This window comes from Salvelinus namaycush, chromosome 4 (genome assembly GCF_016432855.1).
Source record: "Salvelinus namaycush isolate Seneca chromosome 4, SaNama_1.0, whole genome shotgun sequence".
Lineage (NCBI taxonomy): Eukaryota > Metazoa > Chordata > Actinopteri > Salmoniformes > Salmonidae > Salvelinus > Salvelinus namaycush.
This window is the reverse complement of record NC_052310.1, coordinates 64,661,121-64,682,458: the sequence shown is the minus strand read 5'-3', so window position 1 is coordinate 64,682,458 and position 21,338 is coordinate 64,661,121. Positions and strand designations below refer to the sequence as shown.

Sequence of the window (21,338 nt, the reverse complement as noted above, 5' to 3'; positions counted from 1 at the left end):
TCCAGGACATTTCTGGGGGGAATGGCCCTAGCCCACACCCTCCGATCCAACAGGTCCTAGACGTGCTCAATGGGATTGAAATCCGGGCTCTTCGCTGGCTATGGCAGAACATTGACACTCCTGTCTTGCAGGAAATCACACACAGAACGAGCAGTATGGCTGGTGGCATTGTCATGCTGGAGGGTCATGTCAGGATGAGCCTGCAGGAAGGGTACCACATGAGGGAGGAGGATGTCTTCCCTGTAACGCATAGCGTTGAGATTGCCTGCAATGACAACAAGCTCAGTGCGATGATGCTGTGACACACCGCCCCAGACCATGACGGAGCATCCACCTCCAAATCGATCCCATTCCAGAGTACAGGCCTCGGTGTAACGCTTATTCCTTCGACGATAAACGCGAATCCGACCATCACCCCTGGTGAAACAAAACCGCGCCTTGTCAGTGAAGAGCACTTTTTGCCAGTCCTGTCTGGTCCAGCGATGATGGGTTTGTGCCCATAGGCGACGTTCTCAGCCTATTGTGTACAGTCTGAGCACTGATGGAGGGATTGTGCGTTCCTGGTGTAACTCGGGCAGTTGTTGTTGCCATCCTGTACCTGTCCCGCAGGTGTGATTTTCAGATGTACCGATCCTGTGCAGGTGTTGTTGTCTTTGAAAGACAGGGTCCTGAAAAAGGGACGTTTCTTTTTTTGTTGAGTTTAATTATATTTATTTTTCTATTTTTTGTTTTGTTTTTGTAAACATTCCCTCATTTGAGGTTTTAAATTAACATTTGGAATCAGAAATCTAAACAACACGGATGAAGTGTTATAGCTCAGAATACAATTAGCATATTTTACTGTGGCATTCTAATTACACCACACTGAAAATAAGCCTGGAGAAAAAAACATCACAGGGTACCGTGTGGCTCAGTTGGTAGAGCATGGCGCTTCCAACGACAGGGTTGTGGGTTAGACTCCCACAGGGGACCAGTAAAAAAAATGTAAGCACTCACTACTGTAAGTTGCTCTGAATAAGATAGTCACTAAATGTAAAATAATGGAATCGTTGCCAGTCTCTAAGGTATTTGAATCGTGTGCATAGATAAGATACATTTAATAACTGTTCAGTGTAATATTTGCTCAAAGTCCATCCTGCAATGATTTGATCTCTTCACACACTGTCTTCTTTTTTGGAGATAATAGCATAGCTTTTAATGTCAACATTGATCTCTATGCAAGACCTTAATCACAAACTGTTAAAGTCAAACCATGCAGCCCTGTATTGAGGGTCCTCAGTAAAGCCCAGGTTGGTGTAGAGGCTGTAGGACAGTGTATTCTCCTCCTCAACGAAGCAGTACACTGGGAAGCCCTGAGAATAGAGTCTCCTGGACATGCTGCTGACCAGGGCTTTGGCCAGGCCCTGTCCTCTGTGCTCCTGCAGGGTGTACAACATACCTGTGATGGGGTAGGAACCATTGTTTTGGTAATTGTTTCCCAGTGCGCCCAAAATAAGGAGGGACATGTAAAATGTATAAAAGCATTCCTTAGTCCTGTTCAAGTGAGAGCTGTGTACAGTGCCTTCGGAAAGTATTCACACCCTTTAACTTTTTCCATATTTTGTTGTGTTACAACCGGAATTTCAAATGTATTAAATTGAGTTGTGTCACTGTCATACACATAATACCCCACAATGTCAAAGTGGACTAATGTTTTTTTAAATGTTTACAAATTAATAAAAAATGAAAGGCTGAAATGGCCAGCAGCACACCACCCTGCATCCCACTGCTGGCTTGCTTCTGAAGCTAAGCAGGGTTAGTCCTGGTCAGTCCCTGGAAGTGGTGTTGGAGTGCCAGTAGGAGTGACCCTTTCCTCTGGTCTAAAAAAAATATCCCAATGCTCCAGGGCAGTGATTGGGGACATTGCCCTGTGTAGGGTGCTGTCTTTCGGATGGGAAGTCAAACGGGTGTCCTGACTCTGTGGTCACTAAAGAGCCCATGGCACTTATCGTGAGTGTAAGGGGTGTCAACCCCTGTGTCCTGACTAAATTCCCCATCTGGCCTTCATACCATCTTGGCCACCTAATCATCCCCAGCTTACAATTGGCTCATTGATCCCCCCTCCTCTCCTTTGTAACTATTCCCAGGTCGTTGCTGTAAATGAGAATGTGTTCAGTCAACTTACCTGGTAAAATAAGGGATAAATACATTTAAATAAATGTATTGAGTCAATACATTTAACTCCTTTGTTAAAGAAAGCCTAAATTAGTTCAGGAGCAAAAATTACAAGTCACATAAGTTGTATGAACTCACTCTGTGTGCAATAATAATGTTAAACATTATTTTTTAATGACTACCTCATCTCTGTACCCCACACATAGAATTATCTGAAGGTCCCTCAGTCGAGCAGTGAATTTCAAACACAGATTAAACCATAGTGGTGGCTGCATCATGCTATGGGTATGCTTGTAATCATTAAGGAGAGGGGAGGTTTTCAGGATACAAATGAAACGGATGTAGCTAAGCACAGGCAAAATCCTAGAGGAAAACCTGGTTTAGTCTGCTGTCCACCAGACACTGGGAGATTAATTCACCTTTCAGCAAGACAATAACCTAAAACACAACACCAAATCTACACTGGAGTTGCTTACCAAGAAGACATTGAATGTTCTTGAGTGCCCGAGTTAGTTTTGACTTAAATCTACTTGAAAATCTATGGCAAGACCTGAAAAAAATAATATTAGGAAACCAATTTGACAGAGCTCGAAGAATTTTGAAAATAATAAAATGGGGAAATATTGCACAATCCAGGTGTGGAAAGCTCAGAGACTTTCCCAGAAACATTTATTGACTCAGGGGGTTGAATACTTACATATCTAATCAAGATATATTAGTGTTTTATTTTTCATAATTTTTTTACAAATGTTAGACATATTTTCTTCCACTTTGACGTTGGAGTATTTTGTGTAGATTATTGACAAAAAATGACAATTAAATCCATTGTAATCCCACTTTATAACACAACAAAATGTGGAAAAAGTCAAAGGGTGTAAATACTTTCTGAAAGCACCGTAGATATTCCACATACCCATGGCAGAGGAGGGATAGGTCAGAACCCAGGCTATGGGCTGCTGGCTCTCTGCATCCAGCACACAGCAAGACGGGTAGTGCCGGATCATGCTCCGGATCATCTGGAAACTGTTCTCCGTGTTCCCGAACTTCCAGGTTTTGTTAACTATATCAGAGTGGGATTCGTCCAGTGAGGATATCATTGATTCAATTGCACTGTGGATTTGAGAAGGAAAGAAAGAAGAGAGGTGTGAGATAGATAGCGTATAGCGGCCGCTCGGGGTAACTCCGTCGGGGTCTCAAATTACCGTTGAGAGTTAGAAAAGTAGAATACACAAGGTTCACTTATCATTAAGGACCTAAGCCACCCGAGCCATGGTCCATTCACTCTGCTACCATCTAGCAGGTGCATCAGAGCTGGGACTGAAATACTGCTTCTATCTCAAATCAAATTTTATTTGTCACATAGACATGTTAAGCAGATGTTAATGCGAGTGTAGCGAAATGATTGTGCTTCTAGTTCTGACCGTGCAGTAATATCTAACCTAACAATTTCACAACAACTACCTTATACACACAAATGTAAATGTAACGGCAGTCTAAGTCGTCCTCCTCATCGGACGAGGAGAGGCGAGAAGGATCGGAGGACCAATGTACAGCGTGGTAAGTTTCCATGATTTAATAACACGAAAACTAGACAAAATACAAAAACAACAAACGAACCAACCGTCACAGTCCCGTGTGGCACAAACACTGACACAGGAAACAACCACCCACAAAATCCCAACACAAAACAAGCCACCTATATATGATTCTCAATCAGGGACAACGATTAACAGCTGCCTCTGATTGAGAACCATATTAGGCTGAACACAGAAACAGACAAACTAGACACACAACATAGAATTCCCACGCAGCTCACGTCCTGACCAACACTAAAACAAGCAAAACACATAAGCACTATGGTCAGGACGTGACAGTAAAGGAATGAATAAGAATATGTACATAAAGAATATATGAATGAGTGATGGCCGAACGGCATAGGCAAGATGCAGTAGATGGTATAGAGTACAGTATATTATCTCCAGGCCATCAGACTGTTGAACAGTCATCACTAGTCGGATACTTGCCCGGTATTCTGCCCTGCACCTTGAGACTAATGCTCCATGTATATAGAGACATTTAACACTGGTCACTTCATTTACTTTTTAATATACTGTTGTTTACTCACTGTGTATGTATACTGTATTCTCCACATAGCTCATCCTAATATACCTACTACTGTACCTACCATTTTCTTTTCCAAATGATATACTGTCTATACACATCATGTATTTATATTCTGGATTTTTACATCGCTCACTCTAATATAGTATCTACTTTGGATTTTTAATTGTACTTGTTCTCATTTCTTGTTAAGATTGTTTTATTATTTGTGTATTGAATTTGCTAGACATTCTACTGCACTGTTGGAGCTGGTAATACAAGCATTTCACTACACCTGCTATAACAAATGCAAATCTGTGTACGCGACCAATAAAATTAGATTTTAAATTTGGTATAGTGCATCCTCAGTTTTCCTCTATGTTAGTCACTGACAGTCACTCAAGTAGCCCATGTCAGCAATGGTACCGCCCATGCATGCAGTGCACTTGCCATTGATTTTGTTTGAATGTGACACTCAGATATCATAAGAACATTGCATAAGTCATGGTAAAATGTGTAGAATTGCAGAAAATAAGCTTTAAAATTGCAAAAATGTCTCTACCCCATGGTAAAATGAATCGAGCTGAGCCCATCATACCTTTCTACAGGTGGAAGGCGGGATGGATCCTGGAGCATCATCATGTGACACACAGACACTTTATTCACTGGCACCTTTCTCTCAGAAGCCACCGCCATCACCATCTCCTCATAGCAAAGACTGGTGCCTAAAATAGCAGAGGGCTGTAATGTTGGCAAACAACTTCTACGAAATTGAACTTTGTGCTATATGGTGTGTGACTAATGAAACCACCCCAGATCCCAGCAGTCTAGAGACAACCAGAGACACCAGGGGCCGTATCTATCAAGCGTCTCAGAATAGGAGTGCTGATCTAGGAACAGTTCCTCCTTCTTCATAATTATGCAAAACTGATCCTAGATCAACACTCCTACTCTGGCAAGCTTTATACATACAGCCCAGGTCTTTCTTTACTTGTAAAAGAGGTCTTCTGACCTCAATGGGACTTCCTGGATAAAGCAATAGGTTAAATGAATAAAACACAATGGGGAGCTCACCATCCCCTGTTTTATGGCCCTGCTATTTGCTGCAGCAGGGCAAGGCTGAGTTTGTGGGTAGCTCTGGTCCATGTTGTTGGTGCACGTTCCTCCACTATGTTAGTAGAGGAAGGTGCAATAATGACCTGAACCAGAGCTCAGTTTGGGGGCGCTTGAGAGAGCTAAAGATGGCGTTACACTCCGAATGGGGAATTCTCAACATGGTACATGCATTTTAAGGTCCATGGGTGATGGTTTTAGGAGAGAGAGAGAGAAACTTACTTTAGTTTTAGGAAAGAGAAACAAGAGACAGAGGAGGGTGGGGCAAGCAGGCAAAGTGCAAGTGGCAGGTACTGTAATTACAGTGTAATTACCTAAACATAGGAACTTTGTCCAGTCAATTATGTTGTTCTCTCCAAGGATATTCCTAAAAGAAGCTTCATCTTTAGTAAAAACACATGTGTCTTTAAAAAGGTCCCCCTCCTGCAAAATGGGCAAATGAGGAGTTGAGACAACAAAATACACATTATTTCTATTAATTAAGTTTGGGACAAGTGTATCTTTATGAATTTATCTAATGTTACCTTCTCATATGGTGGTTTGCAGAGAATGACATTGAATTCTGGCCAGTGGTCCACAAAAACCTGAATCGGGTCAGCCATAACTCTGTTCATCTGGAAAATGTAACCATAAACCTTGACAGACAAGGCAGAAATAACCATTAGACACTACAGATAAAATTGGACATGTACCTTAGCCCTTGGTTCACTCCAGACCTGTCTGCCCTTGATCAGCACAAAAACATCCTGTGGCGTTCTGCATTAGCATCAAATAGCCCCCGTGATATGCAACTTTTCAGGGAAGTTAGGAACCAATATACACAGGCAGTTAGGAAAGCTAAGGCCCATACAATCTAGCCCATACAATCTACCTCATCCCCATACTGTATTTATTTATTTATCTTGCTCCTTTGCACCCCAGTATCTCAACTTGCACATTCATCTTCTGCACACCCTACCATTTAGTGTTTAATTGCTATATTGTAATTAATTTGCCACCATAGCCTATTTATTGCCTTAACTCTCTTATCCTACCTCATTTGCACATGCTGTAAATATATTTTTCTTCTGTATTATTGATTGTATGTTTGTTTATTCCATGTGTAACTCTGTGTTGTTGTATGTGTCACACTGCTTAGATTTTTCTTGGCCAAGTCGCAGTTGCAAATGAGAACTTGTTCTCAACTAGCCTACCTAGTTAAATAAAGGTGAAATAAAATGAATAAATATATAAAAAGGATATATTAAAACATACACTGAGTGTACAAAACATCAGGAACACCTGCTCTTTCCATGACATCGACTGACGAGGTGAAAGCTATGATCCATTATTGATGTCGCTTGTTAAATCCACTTCAATCAGTGTAGATGAAGGGGAGGAGACACATTAAATAAGTATTTTTAAGCCTTGACATAATTGAGACATGGATTGTGCATGTGTGCCATTCAGAGGGTGAATGGGAAAGACAAAAGATGCCTTTGAACAGGATATGGCAGTAGGTGCCAGGCGCACCGGTTTGAGTGTGTCAAGAACTGCAACGCTGTGGACATTCAGCCAACTGTGTCAAGTTGTTTGAAGTCCTGTGTGGAGTCGACATGGGCCATCATCCCTGTGGAATGCTTTCCCTGATGAATTGAGGTTGTTCTGATGGCAGCTCAATATTAGGAAGGTGTTCCTAATGTTTTGTATACTCGGTGTATAACAGCAACATTTACAGTGGGGAGAACAAGTATTTGATACACTGCCGATTTTGCAGATTTTCCTACTTACAAAGCATGTAGAGGTCTGTCATTTTTATCATAGGTACACTTCAACTGTGAGAGACGGAATCTAAAACAAAAATCCAGAAAATCACATTGTATGATTTTTAAGTAATTCATTTGCATTTTATTATCCAAAAAAATTACAGACCTCTACATGCTTTGTAAGTAGGAAAACCTGCAAAATCATCAGTGTATCAAATACTTGTTCTCCCCACTGTACATATTTAGCTCTCATCCAGAGAAACTTGAGTGGATACATTTTTTGTATCTTTTTTACTGTATTGCACCCCCGTGGGAATTGAACCTACAACCCTGGTGTTGCAAGTGCCATGCTCTACCAACTGAGCCACACAGGACAAACATATTGACATATATATATATATACTACAGATACAAATGCTAGACAACATATATTGAGTATTTCATTTATATCAAACAGGGATAGAGTTCATACTTTGTTTTCTAAAGGAGGCATCTAGGGAACTGTCATATCTATTCCTAGTTCCAATGTTTTTAAATGGAACATGCTTATTTCAGATTGTGAGGAAGGCACTTTTAAAGAATAACCAGGCATCATCTACTGACGGGATGAGGTCAATGTCATTCCAGGATACCCCGGCCAGGTCGATTAGAAAGGCCTGTTTGCTGAAGTGTTTTAGGGAGCGTTTGACAGTGATGAGAGGTGGTCGTTCGACCGCAATGAGGCAGTGATCGCTGAGATCCTGGTTGAAAACAGCAGAGGTGTATTTGGAGGGCGAGTTCGTTAGGATGATATCTATGAGGGTGCCCGTGTTTACGGATTTGGGGTTGTACCTGGTAGGTTCGTTGATCATTTGTGTGAGATTGAGGGCATCAAGTTTAGATTGTAGAATGGCCGGGGTGTTAAGCATGTCCCAGTTTAGGTCACCTAGCAGCACGAGCTCAGAAGATACACGGGGGGCAATCAATTCACATATGGTGTCCAGGGCACAGCTGGGGGCAGAGGGTGGTCTATAGCAAGCGGCAACAATGAGACACTTGTTACTGGAAAGGTGAATTTTTAAAAGTAGAAGCTCAAATTGTTTGGACACAGACCTGGATAGTAAGACAGAAGTCTGCAGGCTATCTCTGCAGTAGATTGCAACACCGCCCTCTTTGGCAGTTCTATCTTGGCAGAACATTTTATAGTTCGTGATGGAAATTTCAGGGTTTTTGGTGGTTTTCCAAAGCCAGGATTCAGACACGGCTAAGACATCCGGGTTGGCAGAATGTGCTGAAGCAGTAGGGAGTAGGCTTCTAATGTTAACATGCATGAAACCAAGGCTCTTACGGTTACAGAAGTCAACAAATGAGAGCACCTGGGGAGTAGGAGTGGAGCTAGGCACTGCAGCTCCTGGATTAACCTCTACATCACCAGAGGAAAAGATGAGAAGTAGGATAACGGTACGGCTAAAGGCTATAAGAACTGGCCGTCTAGCACGTTCAGAACAGAGAGTAAAGGGAGCAGGTTTCTGGGCACGATAGCATAGATTAAAGGCATAATGTACAGACAAAGGTATGGTAGGAAGAGAGTACATTGGAGGTAAACCTAGGCATTGAGTAATGATGAGAAAGATATAGTCTCTAGAGATGTATAAACCAGGTGATGTCATCGCATATGTGGGAGGTGGAACAACATGGTTGGTTAAGGCATATTGAGCAGGACTATAGGCTCTACAGTAAAATAAGACAGTACTCACTAACCAGGACAGTAATGGACAAGGCATATTGATATTAGGGAGAGGCATGCGTAGCCAAGTGATCGTATGGGTCCAGTGAGTGGTTGGGCTGGCTGGGGACACGGCGATTCAGACAGTTAGTAGGCCGGGGCTAGCAAGCTAGCAGTTAGCAGGCCGGGGCTAGCGAGCTAGCATAAGGGCCTTAGAGGGACGTCGCGATGGGGGAAAGTCTGTTTTTGCCTCCTCGTGCGGTGACGTCGATAGACCAGTCGTGGAATTAGTAGCGTTCCAAGTAGCAGAGGGATCCAAGTCCAATTGGCAAAATGGGTATAGTGGTCCAAGAAACTGGCCGATGGATCAGCTAACAGTCCAATATGCTCTAGATAGCTACCAGGCCGTGGTTAGCAGAATGGGCCTTCAGGGGACGGCGCGCCTGAGGGGCCTGTTGGGATCCTCGGACAGATTATGTTGGTATTCCAGTCGTGAAGGATCGGCGGGGTTCCGTGCCCCGTATCGGCAGTAGAAGGGGTCCGGATATTGTAGCCGAGGAGTGGGCTTCAGGAGTAGCCCAGGAGCCCTAGCCGAGAGATGGGTCTAGCATGGGCTAGCTCCAGGCTAGTTGGTGCTTGCTCCGGGACGGAAGCGTTAGCCAGGAGTAGTCAACCTGGGTTGCGGTTATCTAGCTGCCATGATCCAGATGAAAGGGTTCAGAGTTTGCGGTAGGAATCCAGGGATATGGAGAGAAAAATAGATCCGTATGCTCTGGTTTGAAACGCGTTGTACGAACTGGCGAGAGCTTTCTGAGCTAAAGGTTAGCTGATGACCGCTAGCAGTGGTTAGCTGACTGATAGCTGATAGCTGGTAGCTAGTTAGCTAGCTGGGCTGCTGAATATGGCGGCGAGTGCAGACGAGATTTTAGCTTGCTCCGAGTAACCTTAACTTTTATCCCTCCTAAACTTACTTAAATGTAACAGAACTTGGCTTATAGTTAACACAATAGAGAACAACGCTTAGTTGACCGTTATTTGATCAGAAATTTTGAGAAATGGCAGAAAAGAATGTGCGAAAGAGCAAAGGGAGGAGAAGGCAGTTGCTAGCTGAGCACTCATACATTGGAGAAAAACCGCCACCTGACTCCTCAGGAGAAGAAATGGAGGAATCTGGACATTCGGTTGATTCTGAAAATCCAGTCAATAGTCCCGCACCCAAAAAGACACAGAAAGAATTGTCTTTGCGCGAACTACAGGTCAACATAATCGATGCTGTCTCTGCAAAGATAAACGAAAGAGCCGATGGTCTGGAGAAAAGGATACGCGAAAACACATCAAAAATTGTTGACCTCGAGACCTCTCTGAATCATGCATACAAGAGTATCGAAGAGCTTAAACTTGCAAACACTGCTACTTCTGAGAAATGCACTGCACAGTAGAAGACCGTCATGCAAGAGCGCTTATCTGTCGGAAAGATATCAGTTTGTCTCTGTGAATGGTTTGTCCTCTGACAAATCAACTGTAAATTTAGGTGTTCCTCAAGGTTCCGTTTTAGGACCACTATTGTTTTCACTATATATTTTACCTCTTGGGGATGTCATTTGAAAACATAATGTTAACTTTCACTGCTATGTGGATGACACACAGCTGTTTATTTCAATGAAACATGGTGAAGCCCCAAAATGGCCCTCGCTAGAAGCCTGTGTTTCAGACATAAGGAAGTGGATGGCTGCAAACTTTCTACTTTTAAACTCAGACAAAACAGAGATGCTTGTTCTAGGTCCCAAGAAACAAAGAGATCTTCTGTTGAATCTGACAATTAATCTTGATGGTTGTACAGTCGTCTCAAATAAAACTGTGAAGGACCTCGGCGTTACTCTGGACCCTGATCTCTCTTTTGACGAACATATCAAGACTGTTTCAAGGACAGCTTTTTTCCATCTACGTAACATTGCAAAAATCAAAAACTTTCTGTCCAAAAATTATGCCGAAAAATTATGCCATGCTTTTGTTACTTCTAGGTTAGACTACTGCAATGCTCTACTTTCCGGGTACCCGGATAAAGCACTAAATAAACTTCAGTTAGTGCTAAATACGTCTGCTAGAATCCTGACTAAAACCAAAAAATGTGATCATATTACTCCAGTGCTAGCCTCCCTACACTGGCTTCCTGTTAAGGCAAGGACTGATTTCAAGGTTTTACTGCTAACCTACAAAGCATTACAAGAATGATGGTAAGAAATACTTGGGTGGTTATTGGAAATTAAATAACTCATTGTTATTGCATGATGATTTAAAAAATGTGATTAAGAATCTAATTTCTGTTTACTGGATTTTATCTACATCTAATGCAGAATTTGGGAAATATTGGGAACTGCTGAAATTTAAAATCCGCTCAGCCTGTATTACTTATGGAAAACGGCTTGCTTTAAGAAGGAGATGTGAGGTAGCTGAACTCTCTAAGACAATTGCGGATATTGCAGAGATTGAGCATCTTGATCTTAACGAGAAAGCTAAATTAAATGATTTACAGAATCAAGTAGATACATTGTATGAGGAAAAGGCTGGAGGAGCTTTCATAAGATCCAGAAAACAATGGCTTGAAAAAGGTTAAAAGAACATTTGATACTTTTTTAATTTGGAAAAGAGGAGAAGGGAACTCAACACACTTAAGGAAATTTAAGATTAATGGGGTTACCACTGAGGATAGAGAGTTGTTATCAGACTTTACCACTAAATTTTATGAGAATCTTTACTCCTTAGATAACAATTTGGGTGACTAAGGATCTCCTTGATTCTATAGAGAATGTTAATTCGGTTAGTGGAGAATTCAATCGGTCTTGCTGTCAAGATTTATCCATTATGGACATCCAGTACGGGATTGCTCAGTTAAAAAATAACAAATCTCCAGGTTGTGATGGATTAACATCTGAATTTTACAAAACCTTCTCTGAAGAAATAGTACTTTACTTTCGGAGTTACGAGGGAGGGGAAATTGACTTCACATCGGCCACTATGCAAACATATATAAACTATGCATAAACTTAACAGAGCAGGCCGGGGTTTGAAAGTCAACGAGAGAAGTGAACGATTCTTCCTTAGTTGTTAATTTTCTCGAAAGCTAAAGGCACAACGTAGATTCGAGCCAATGACATAAGAAGTTGTACATGGTATTACTCCAACTTCGTGAAAGTGACAAACTGACACATTTTTATTTTCGTCAAAAGCAACTTTAAATCAAACGAGTGTCTGTGCATATGCGCAGTTTGGCACAAGACGACCGTTAGACCCGATGACGTATTTGTACGCTTACATTTAGCAAGCCAACGTCGCCATGACATCTCCTACCAGCGTGATTGGGGATTTATATTGGAGAAACAGTTTTAGCCTGTCTTCATACTGTTGTAGTCCAAAAAAACAGAAATTAGTTACCTCTGGTTCTTTCAGACATTCCTATGGGGAAAATGAGTCGGGAAAGAATTGGGTTTTGGGATAAACGCCGAAAATAAGGTCTGAGGTTAACACAGGCTTAGGATATTTTATACGTTTTGTTCTATGAGATAATATCAGTCAGTTAACATGACCTTTATGTTTTCTGAAGCTTTTTATGTGCTTTTTTAAATGATTACATAAATGCTTCAAAATTCACAAAAAGTGACATACACTGATTAAGATTATCTCAGAACAAAACGTATAAGATCTGCTAAGCCTGTGTTAACCACAGACCTTATTTTCGGTGTTTATCCAAAAGCCCTACAAAAACTCCATTCATATTCCCATAGGCTTTGTCCAATGAACCATGGCAGAGTTAGTGCCTACAAAAAGACAGCATTACTTTCTCTCTATAAGAGTCCTGTCATGTATATTTTGTAAAGTAACAATTATTAGGAAAATGTTTCTTACACAAATCAAAATTTATGAAGAAAAAGCCACTTTTCTAAAAAAAAAAGTATCTCATGTGGAATGCTATTTAGAGTCATTAAAATGTATACAAAACAAAATGTCAAAAAAATGTATTCACTACATGTCTGTATTTGAATTGATATACTGTGGAATAGTTTATTTTTATTTTTAATTTTTCTAATTTCTTTGTGGAATCCCTCTGGCTGTTATGTTTATGTTTTGCATGTTACTGTTAATAAAAATAAAATAAAAAAGTTAGCTAGCTAGCTTCAGTTGAGGTATTCCAGTTCGAAGGAAAATATAAATACTTTAGGGAAAAAAACAGATCCACGCCACATTGGGTGAGGCGGGTTGCAGGAGAGTATTTTTAAGTTGAGGTTTAGGAGAAATATTAAAAAGAATGCGAAGAAAAAGTTATAAAAATATATATACATGGGACGAGACAAAACAAAGACAAAGACATCTGACTGCTACTCCATCTTTGAAATCTTTAGGCTACATCTTATCCGACTTGCCACAACTAAAGTAGTTTCCTCTAGGAAAAATAGTTATTCTGTTATAATATATAATAATGTAATCTATTCCAAAAAGCATCATCTTTGCATTATCAAATCACAATTTTTTAAAAGTGCATTTAAGCCTTAATAAACTTCACACAAAAAGTATAATTTAATAATAAAAATGAATATAATGCACACTATACTACCTTAATACCCACCTGCTGCGACTGAGGAAATAGCTCTTTCAGTTGGGTCTCAACAGTCTTCAGCTGCATTTCATTCAGTTGCTCCATGGTTGTTCCTCGTTCTGACACTTGCATGACTTGACACTAAACAAACGAACGACTGTACAATAGGCTAAATAGACTAAGGCGGGTAAATCATTACATTTCTTCCTGAATTTATTACGCAATAGTGAACACTTCACTTTTACTTCAACAAGTTTTACAACCTTCAGTACTGTTGATGAATCGTTACTAGAGAAATGAGACCAAGTTGAGACGCTGGACGAGGTGGATAAGGTATAGTAAAGGCAGTTTATTCAGAGGTAAAGATATCTGGGAAAGCGTGCACGGGCTCGTTCGTTTAGCTCAGAGGGAACTAGCAGAAGAGAGCCCCGAAACATGATGTGCATTATATTTTATACAGTAAAATGACGTAGGTATATTCTGGGAGTCTGTTCGTCGGATTGGTCGATCTGGGTCGTGGGTAGTCCTGTTCGGGCCTGGTGTCGACGTTCCATTGGCTCTTAACATTGTTCTTTGTCTTCGAGTCCCAACCTTGAAAAGAATGTGTGTGCGTGTTGTTGTTGCAGGGGCCTGTTCTGGGTGTGGGTGTGTGTGTCTGTGGTTGGTATCTGATGAGAGCAGAATGTGTCTAAGAGAAAAGAGGGGGTGGGTGCATGTTGTGCAAAGAATAGCTTATGTTGAGAAGTTGTTATAACAAGTTTCAAGTATCTATTACAATTTCTTACAGTACTTTACTTTCGGAGTTACGAGGGAGGGGATATTGACTTCACATCGGCCACTATGCAAACATATATAAACTATGCATAAACTTAACAGAGCAGGCCGGGGTTTGAAAGTCAACGAGAGAAGTGAACGATTCTTCCTTAGTTGTTAATTTTCTCGAAAGCTAAAGGCACAACGTAGATTCGAGCCAATGACATAAGAAGTTGTACATGGTATTACTCCAACTTCGTGAAAGTGACAAACTGACACATTTTTATTTTCGTCAAAAGCAACTTTAAATCAAACGAGTGTCTGTGCATATGCGCAGTTTGGCACAAGACGACCGTTAGACCCGATGACGTATTTGTACGCTTACATTTAGCAAGCCAACGTCGCCATGACATCTCCTACCAGCGTGATTGGGGATTTATATTGGAGAAACAGTTTTAGCCTGTCTTCATACTGTTGTAGTCCAAAAAAAACAGAAATGAGTTACCTCTGGTTCTTTCAGCCATTCCTATGGGGAAAATGAGTCGGGAAAGAATTGGGTTTTGGGATAAACGCCGAAAATAAGGTCTGAGGTTAACACAGGCTTAGGATATTTTATACGTTTTGTTCTATGAGATAATATCAGTCAATTAACATGACCTTTATGTTTTCTGAAGCTTTTTATGTGCTTTTTTAAATGATTACATAAATGCTTCAAAATTCACAAAAAGTGACATACACTGATTAAGATTATCTCAGAACAAAACGTATAAGATCTGCTAAGCCTGTGTTAACCACAGACCTTATTTTCGGTGTTTATCCAAAAGCCCTACAAAAACTCCATTCATATTCCCATAGGCTTTGTCCAATGAACCATGGCAGAGTTAGTGCCTACAAAAAGACAGCATTACTTTCTCTCTATAAGAGTCCTGTCATGTATATTTTGTAAAGTAACAATTATTAGGAAAATGTTTCTTACACAAATCAAAATTTATGAAGAAAAAGCCACTTTTCTAAAAAAAAAAGTATCTCATGTGGAATGCTATTTAGAGTCATTAAAATGTATACAAAACAAAATGTCAAAAAAATGTATTCACTACATGTCTGTATTTGAATTGATATACTGTGGAATAGTTTATTTTTATTTTTAATTTTTCTAATTTCTTTGTGGAATCCCTCTGGCTGTTATGTTTATGTTTTGCATGTTACTGTTAATAAAAATAAAATAAAAAAGTTAGCTAGCTAGCTTCAGTTGAGGTATTCCAGTTCGAAGGAAAATATAAATACTTTAGGGAAAAAAACAGATCCACGCCACATTGGGTGAGGCGGGTTGCAGGAGAGTATTTTGAAGTTGAGGTTTAGGAAAAATATTAAAAAGAATGCGAAGTGTAATAAATACCATTCCAAATAACACAAGCATATTGCTATTACATTGTTATAACTAACTTCTTTCTTAAACAGGATTTCTCACATACTCATAAGCAGAAACTGAGACCCACACACACCCAGAGACAGATGGCTGACACAGACCTTTCATAAACACTGATAAGGCAGGAAAGGCCTTGATCAAGAGTGCTTGGGTCTGCATTTCACGAGATAATGAGACACACACATAACCAAGGACAGAGGGCTGACATAAACCTTTCATAAACACTGATTAAATAGGAACATCTGCGCACACACCTAATCTCCTGTTTTAGCTGAACATTTGGTAACAAAGAACTTTTGCTGTAAGACTCAGAAGGATGACGCCCAGCTCATCAGGACCAATCTGAGAAGACAACAACCTGATCAGGACCAACCAGAAAAACCAGATCTACCAGACTCAACCTACTTTCTGTCCTGTATAAAATGTCTATGTATTTCTGTTATCTGGGCTCTGTCTGCAGGTTCCTTACGAGCTGAATGAACGAGTCCATGCATGCTTGTATCAGATATCTTTACCTCTGAATAAAACTGCTTTTTATTATACGAATATCCACCCTGTCCAGAGTCTCTACTTCGTCTCAGTTCTCCAGTAAACTTGTGATATCAACAGAAGAAAAAGTTATAAAAATATATATACATGGGACGAGACAAAACAAAGACAAAGACGTCTGACTGCTACTCCATCTTTGAAATCTTTAGGCTACATCTTATCCGACTTGCCACAACTAAAGTAGTTTCCTCTAGGAAAAATAGTTATTCTGTTATAATATATAATAATGTAATCTATTCCAAAAAGCATAATCTTTGCATTATCAAATCACAATTTTTTTTAAAGTGCATTTAAGCCTTAATAAACTTCACACAAAAAGTATAATTTAATAATAAAAATGAATATAATGCACACTATACTACCTTAATACCCACCTGCTGCGACTGAGGAAATAGCTCTTTCAGTTGGGTCTCAACAGTCTTCAGCTGCATTTCATTCAGTTGCTCCATGGTTGTTCCTCGTTCTGACACTTGCATGACTTGACACTAAACAAACGAACGACTGTACAATAGGCTAAATAGACTAAGGCGGGTAAATCATTACATTTCTTCCTGAATTTATTACGCAATAGTGAACACTTCACTTTTACTTCAACAAGTTTTACAACCTTCAGTACTTTACTTTCGGAGTTACGAGGGAGGGGATATTGACTTCACATCGGCCACTATGCAAACATATATAAACTATGCATAAACTTAACAGAGCAGGCCGGGGTTTGAAAGTCAACGAGAGAAGTGAACGATTCTTCCTTAGTTGTTAATTTTCTCGAAAGCTAAAGGCACAACGTAGATTCGAGCCAATGACATAAGAAGTTGTACATGGTATTACTCCAACTTCGTGAAAGTGACAAACTGACACATTTTTATTTTCGTCAAAAGCAACTTTAAATCAAACGAGTGTCTGTGCATATGCGCAGTTTGGCACAAGACGACCGTTAGACCCGATGACGTATTTGTACGCTTACATTTAGCAAGCCAACGTCGCCATGACATCTCCTACCAGCGTGATTGGGGATTTATATTGGAGAAACAGTTTTAGCCTGTCTTCATACTGTTGTAGTCCAAAAAAACAGAAATTAGTTACCTCTGGTTCTTTCAGACATTCCTATGGGGAAAATGAGTCGGGAAAGAATTGGGTTTTGGGATAAACGCCGAAAATAAGGTCTGGCTTAGGCTTAGGATATTTTATACGTTTTGTTCTATGAGATAATATCAGTCAGTTAACATGACCTTTATGTTTTCTGAAGCTTTTTATGTGCTTTTTTAAATGATTACATAAATGCTTCAAAATTCACAAAAAGTGACATACACTGATTAAGATTATCTCAGAACAAAACGTATAAGATCTGCTAAGCCTGTGTTAACCACAGACCTTATTTTCGGTGTTTATCCAAAAGCCCTACAAAAACTCCATTCATATTCCCATAGGCTTTGTCCAATGAACCATGGCAGAGTTAGTGCCTACAAAAAGACAGCATTACTTTCTCTCTATAAGAGTCCTGTCATGTATATTTTGTAAAGTAACAATTATTAGGAAAATGTTTCTTACACAAATCAAAATTTATGAAGAAAAAGCCACTTTTCTAAAAAAAAAAGTATCTCATGTGGAATGCTATTTAGAGTCATTAAAATGTATACAAAACAAAATGTCAAAAAAATGTATTCACTACATGTCTGTATTTGAATTGATATACTGTGGAATAGTTTATTTTTATTTTTAATTTTTCTAATTTCTTTGTGGAATCCCTCTGGCTGTTATGTTTATGTTTTGCATGTTACTGTTAATAAAAATAAAATAAAAAAGTTAGCTAGCTAGCTTCAGTTGAGGTATTCCAGTTCGAAGGAAAATATAAATACTTTAGGGAAAAAAACAGATCCACGCCACATTGGGTGAGGCGGGTTGCAGGAGAGTATTTTGAAGTTGAGGTTTAGGAAAAATATTAAAAAGAATGCGAAGTGTAATAAATACCATTCCAAATAACACAAGCATATTGCTATTACATTGTTATAACTAACTTCTTTCTTAAACAGGATTTCTCACATACTCATAAGCAGAAACTGAGACCCACACACACCCAGAGACAGATGGCTGACACAGACCTTTCATAAACACTGATAAGGCAGGAAAGGCCTTGATCAAGAGTGCTTGGGTCTGCATTTCACGAGATAATGAGACACACACATAACCAAGGACAGAGGGCTGACATAAACCTTTCATAAACACTGATTAAATAGGAACATCTGCGCACACACCTAATCTCCTGTTTTAGCTGAACATTTGGTAACAAAGAACTTTTGCTGTAAGACTCAGAAGGATGACGCCCAGCTCATCAGGACCAATCTGAGAAGACAACAACCTGATCAGGACCAACCAGAAAAAACAGATCTACCAGACTCAACCTACTTTCTGTCCTGTATAAAATGTCTATGTATTTCTGTTATCTGGGCTCTGTCTGCAGGTTCCTTACGAGCTGAATGAACGAGTCCATGCATGCTTGTATCAGATATCTTTACCTCTGAATAAAACTGCTTTTTATTATACGAATATCCACCCTGTCCAGAGTCTCTACTTCGTCTCAGTTCTCCAGTAAACTTGTGATATCAACAGAAGAAAAAGTTATAAAAATATATATACATGGGACGAGACAAAACAAAGACAAAGACGTCTGACTGCTACTCCATCTTTGAAATCTTTAGGCTACATCTTATCCGACTTGCCACAACTAAAGTAGTTTCCTCTAGGAAAAATAGTTATTCTGTTATAATATATAATAATGTAATCTATTCCAAAAAGCATAATCTTTGCATTATCAAATCACAATTTTTTTTAAAGTGCATTTAAGCCTTAATAAACTTCACACAAAAAGTATAATTTAATAATAAAAATGAATATAATGCACACTATACTACCTTAATACCCACCTGCTGCGACTGAGGAAATAGCTCTTTCAGTTGGGTCTCAACAGTCTTCAGCTGCATTTCATTCAGTTGCTCCATGGTTGTTCCTCGTTCTGACACTTGCATGACTTGACACTAAACAAACGAACGACTGTACAATAGGCTAAATAGACTAAGGCGGGTAAATCATTACATTTCTTCCTGAATTTATTACGCAATAGTGAACACTTCACTTTTACTTCAACAAGTTTTACAACCTTCAGTACTTTACTTTCGGAGTTACGAGGGAGGGGATATTGACTTCACATCGGCCACTATGCAAACATATATAAACTATGCATAAACTTAACAGAGCAGGCCGGGGTTTGAAAGTCAACGAGAGAAGTGAACGATTCTTCCTTAGTTGTTAATTTTCTCGAAAGCTAAAGGCACAACGTAGATTCGAGCCAATGACATAAGAAGTTGTACATGGTATTACTCCAACTTCGTGAAAGTGACAAACTGACACATTTTTATTTTCGTCAAAAGCAACTTTAAATCAAACGAGTGTCTGTGCATATGCGCAGTTTGGCACAAGACGACCGTTAGACCCGATGACGTATTTGTACGCTTACATTTAGCAAGCCAACGTCGCCATGACATCTCCTACCAGCGTGATTGGGGATTTATATTGGAGAAACAGTTTTAGCCTGTCTTCATACTGTTGTAGTCCAAAAAAACAGAAATTAGTTACCTCTGGTTCTTTCAGACATTCCTATGGGGAAAATGAGTCGGGAAAGAATTGGGTTTTGGGATAAACGCCGAAAATAAGGTCTGGCTTAGGCTTAGGATATTTTATACGTTTTGTTCTATGAGATAATATCAGTCAGTTAACATGACCTTTATGTTTTCTGAAGCTTTTTATGCGCTTTTTTAAATGATTACATAAATGCTTGAGAGTCCTGTCATGTATATTTTGTAAATTAACAATTAGGGTGAAAATGTGCACAATTATCGATATATGTATACTAGTTATCCTACAAAGAATAATCAAAAATTTCTATAAGTTATTTTGTTCTTTAAAAAAAAATATATATTTTTTAAGCCTAAATGGACAACATGTTTTTTGTGTGTGTACTCCTATCATTAATTGGACTGTATATACAGTGAGCTCCAAAACTATTGGAACAGTGACAAATGTTTTGTTGTTTTGGCTCTGTACGTCAGCACTTTAGTTTTGCAATTGCCCAATATCATTAAATAGTACCTGCAAAACACCAGTCTCAACGTCAACAGTGAAGTCCGGGATGCTGGCCTTCTAGGCGAGAAAGAAAAAGCCATATCAGACTGGCCAAGAAAAAGACAAGATTAAGATGGGCAAAAGAACACAGACAATGGACAGAGGAACTCTGCCAAGAAGGCCAGCATCCCGGTGTCGCCTCTTCACTGTTGACGTTGAGACTGGTGTTTTGCAGGTACTATTTAATGAAGCTGCCAGTTGATGACTTGTGAGGCGTCTGTTTCTCAAACTAGACACTCTAATGTACTTGTCCTCTTGCTTAGTTGTGCACCGGGGCCTCCCACTCCTCTTTCTATTCTGGTTAGAGACAGTTTGCGCTGTTCTGTGAAGGGAGTAGTACACAGCATTGTACGAGATCTTCAGTTTCTTGGCAATGTCTCACATGGAATAGCCTTCACTTCTCAGAACAAGAATAGACTGACGAGTTTCAGAAGAAAGTACTTTGTTTCTGTCCATTTTGAGCCTGTAGTCGAACCCACAAATGCTGATGCTCCAGATACTCAACTAGTCTAAAGAAGGCCAGGTTTATTGCTTCTTTAATCAGAACAACAGTTTTCAGCTGTGCTAACATAATTGCAAAAGGGGATCATTAGCCTTTTAAAATGATAAACTTGGATTAGCTAACACAATGTGGCATTGGAACACAGGAGTGATAGTTGCTGATAATGGATCTCTGTACGCCTATGTAGATATTCCATAAAAAAATCTGCTATTTCCAGCTACAATAGTAATTTACAACATTAACAATGTCTTCACTGTATTTCTGATCAATTTGATGTTATTTTAGTTGACCAAAAATGTGTTTTTCTTTCAATAACAAGGACATTTCTAAGTTACCCCAAACTTTTGAACGGTAGTTAATATATATATATATACATACATATAGTATCTATATCTTTTTTTATAGGACAAATCTGAGGGTGCACGTGCCCCTGTGCCCCCTGCATGATGCCATAATAACTATCTATTGTATAGGAGAAACGACAGGGATTATCCAGTCGCTGTACATTTCAATGACCTGAAGCA

At 39.5% G+C, this 21,338-nt stretch overlaps 1 protein-coding gene across 4 annotated transcripts; it reads right to left on the bottom strand.

Annotated features, from left to right (window-relative positions):
• Positions 1-642: 642 nt before the first annotated feature.
• LOC120046730 (glycine N-acyltransferase-like) lies at positions 643-19,842 on the bottom strand. 4 transcript variants are annotated; one of them, XM_038992187.1, is made up of 8 exons: positions 19,058-19,842; positions 16,511-16,621; positions 13,439-13,549; positions 5,892-6,002; positions 5,682-5,790; positions 4,853-4,979; positions 3,068-3,264; positions 643-1,438 (listed from the first exon to the last, which is right to left on the bottom strand). In XM_038992187.1, exons 1-8 carry the CDS (start codon positions 19,157-19,159, stop codon positions 1,230-1,232), a joined length of 1,077 nt encoding a protein of 358 aa, XP_038848115.1. In that variant the 5' UTR covers positions 19,160-19,842; the 3' UTR covers positions 643-1,229. The 4 variants fall into 4 exon arrangements, with proteins under 4 accessions (XP_038848115.1, XP_038848116.1, XP_038848117.1 ...); XM_038992188.1 differs by having other exon boundaries at positions 16,511-16,637; positions 19,058-19,839; XM_038992189.1 differs by having other exon boundaries at positions 13,439-13,565; positions 19,058-19,836.
• Between the last annotated feature and the right edge of the window lie 1,496 nt (positions 19,843-21,338).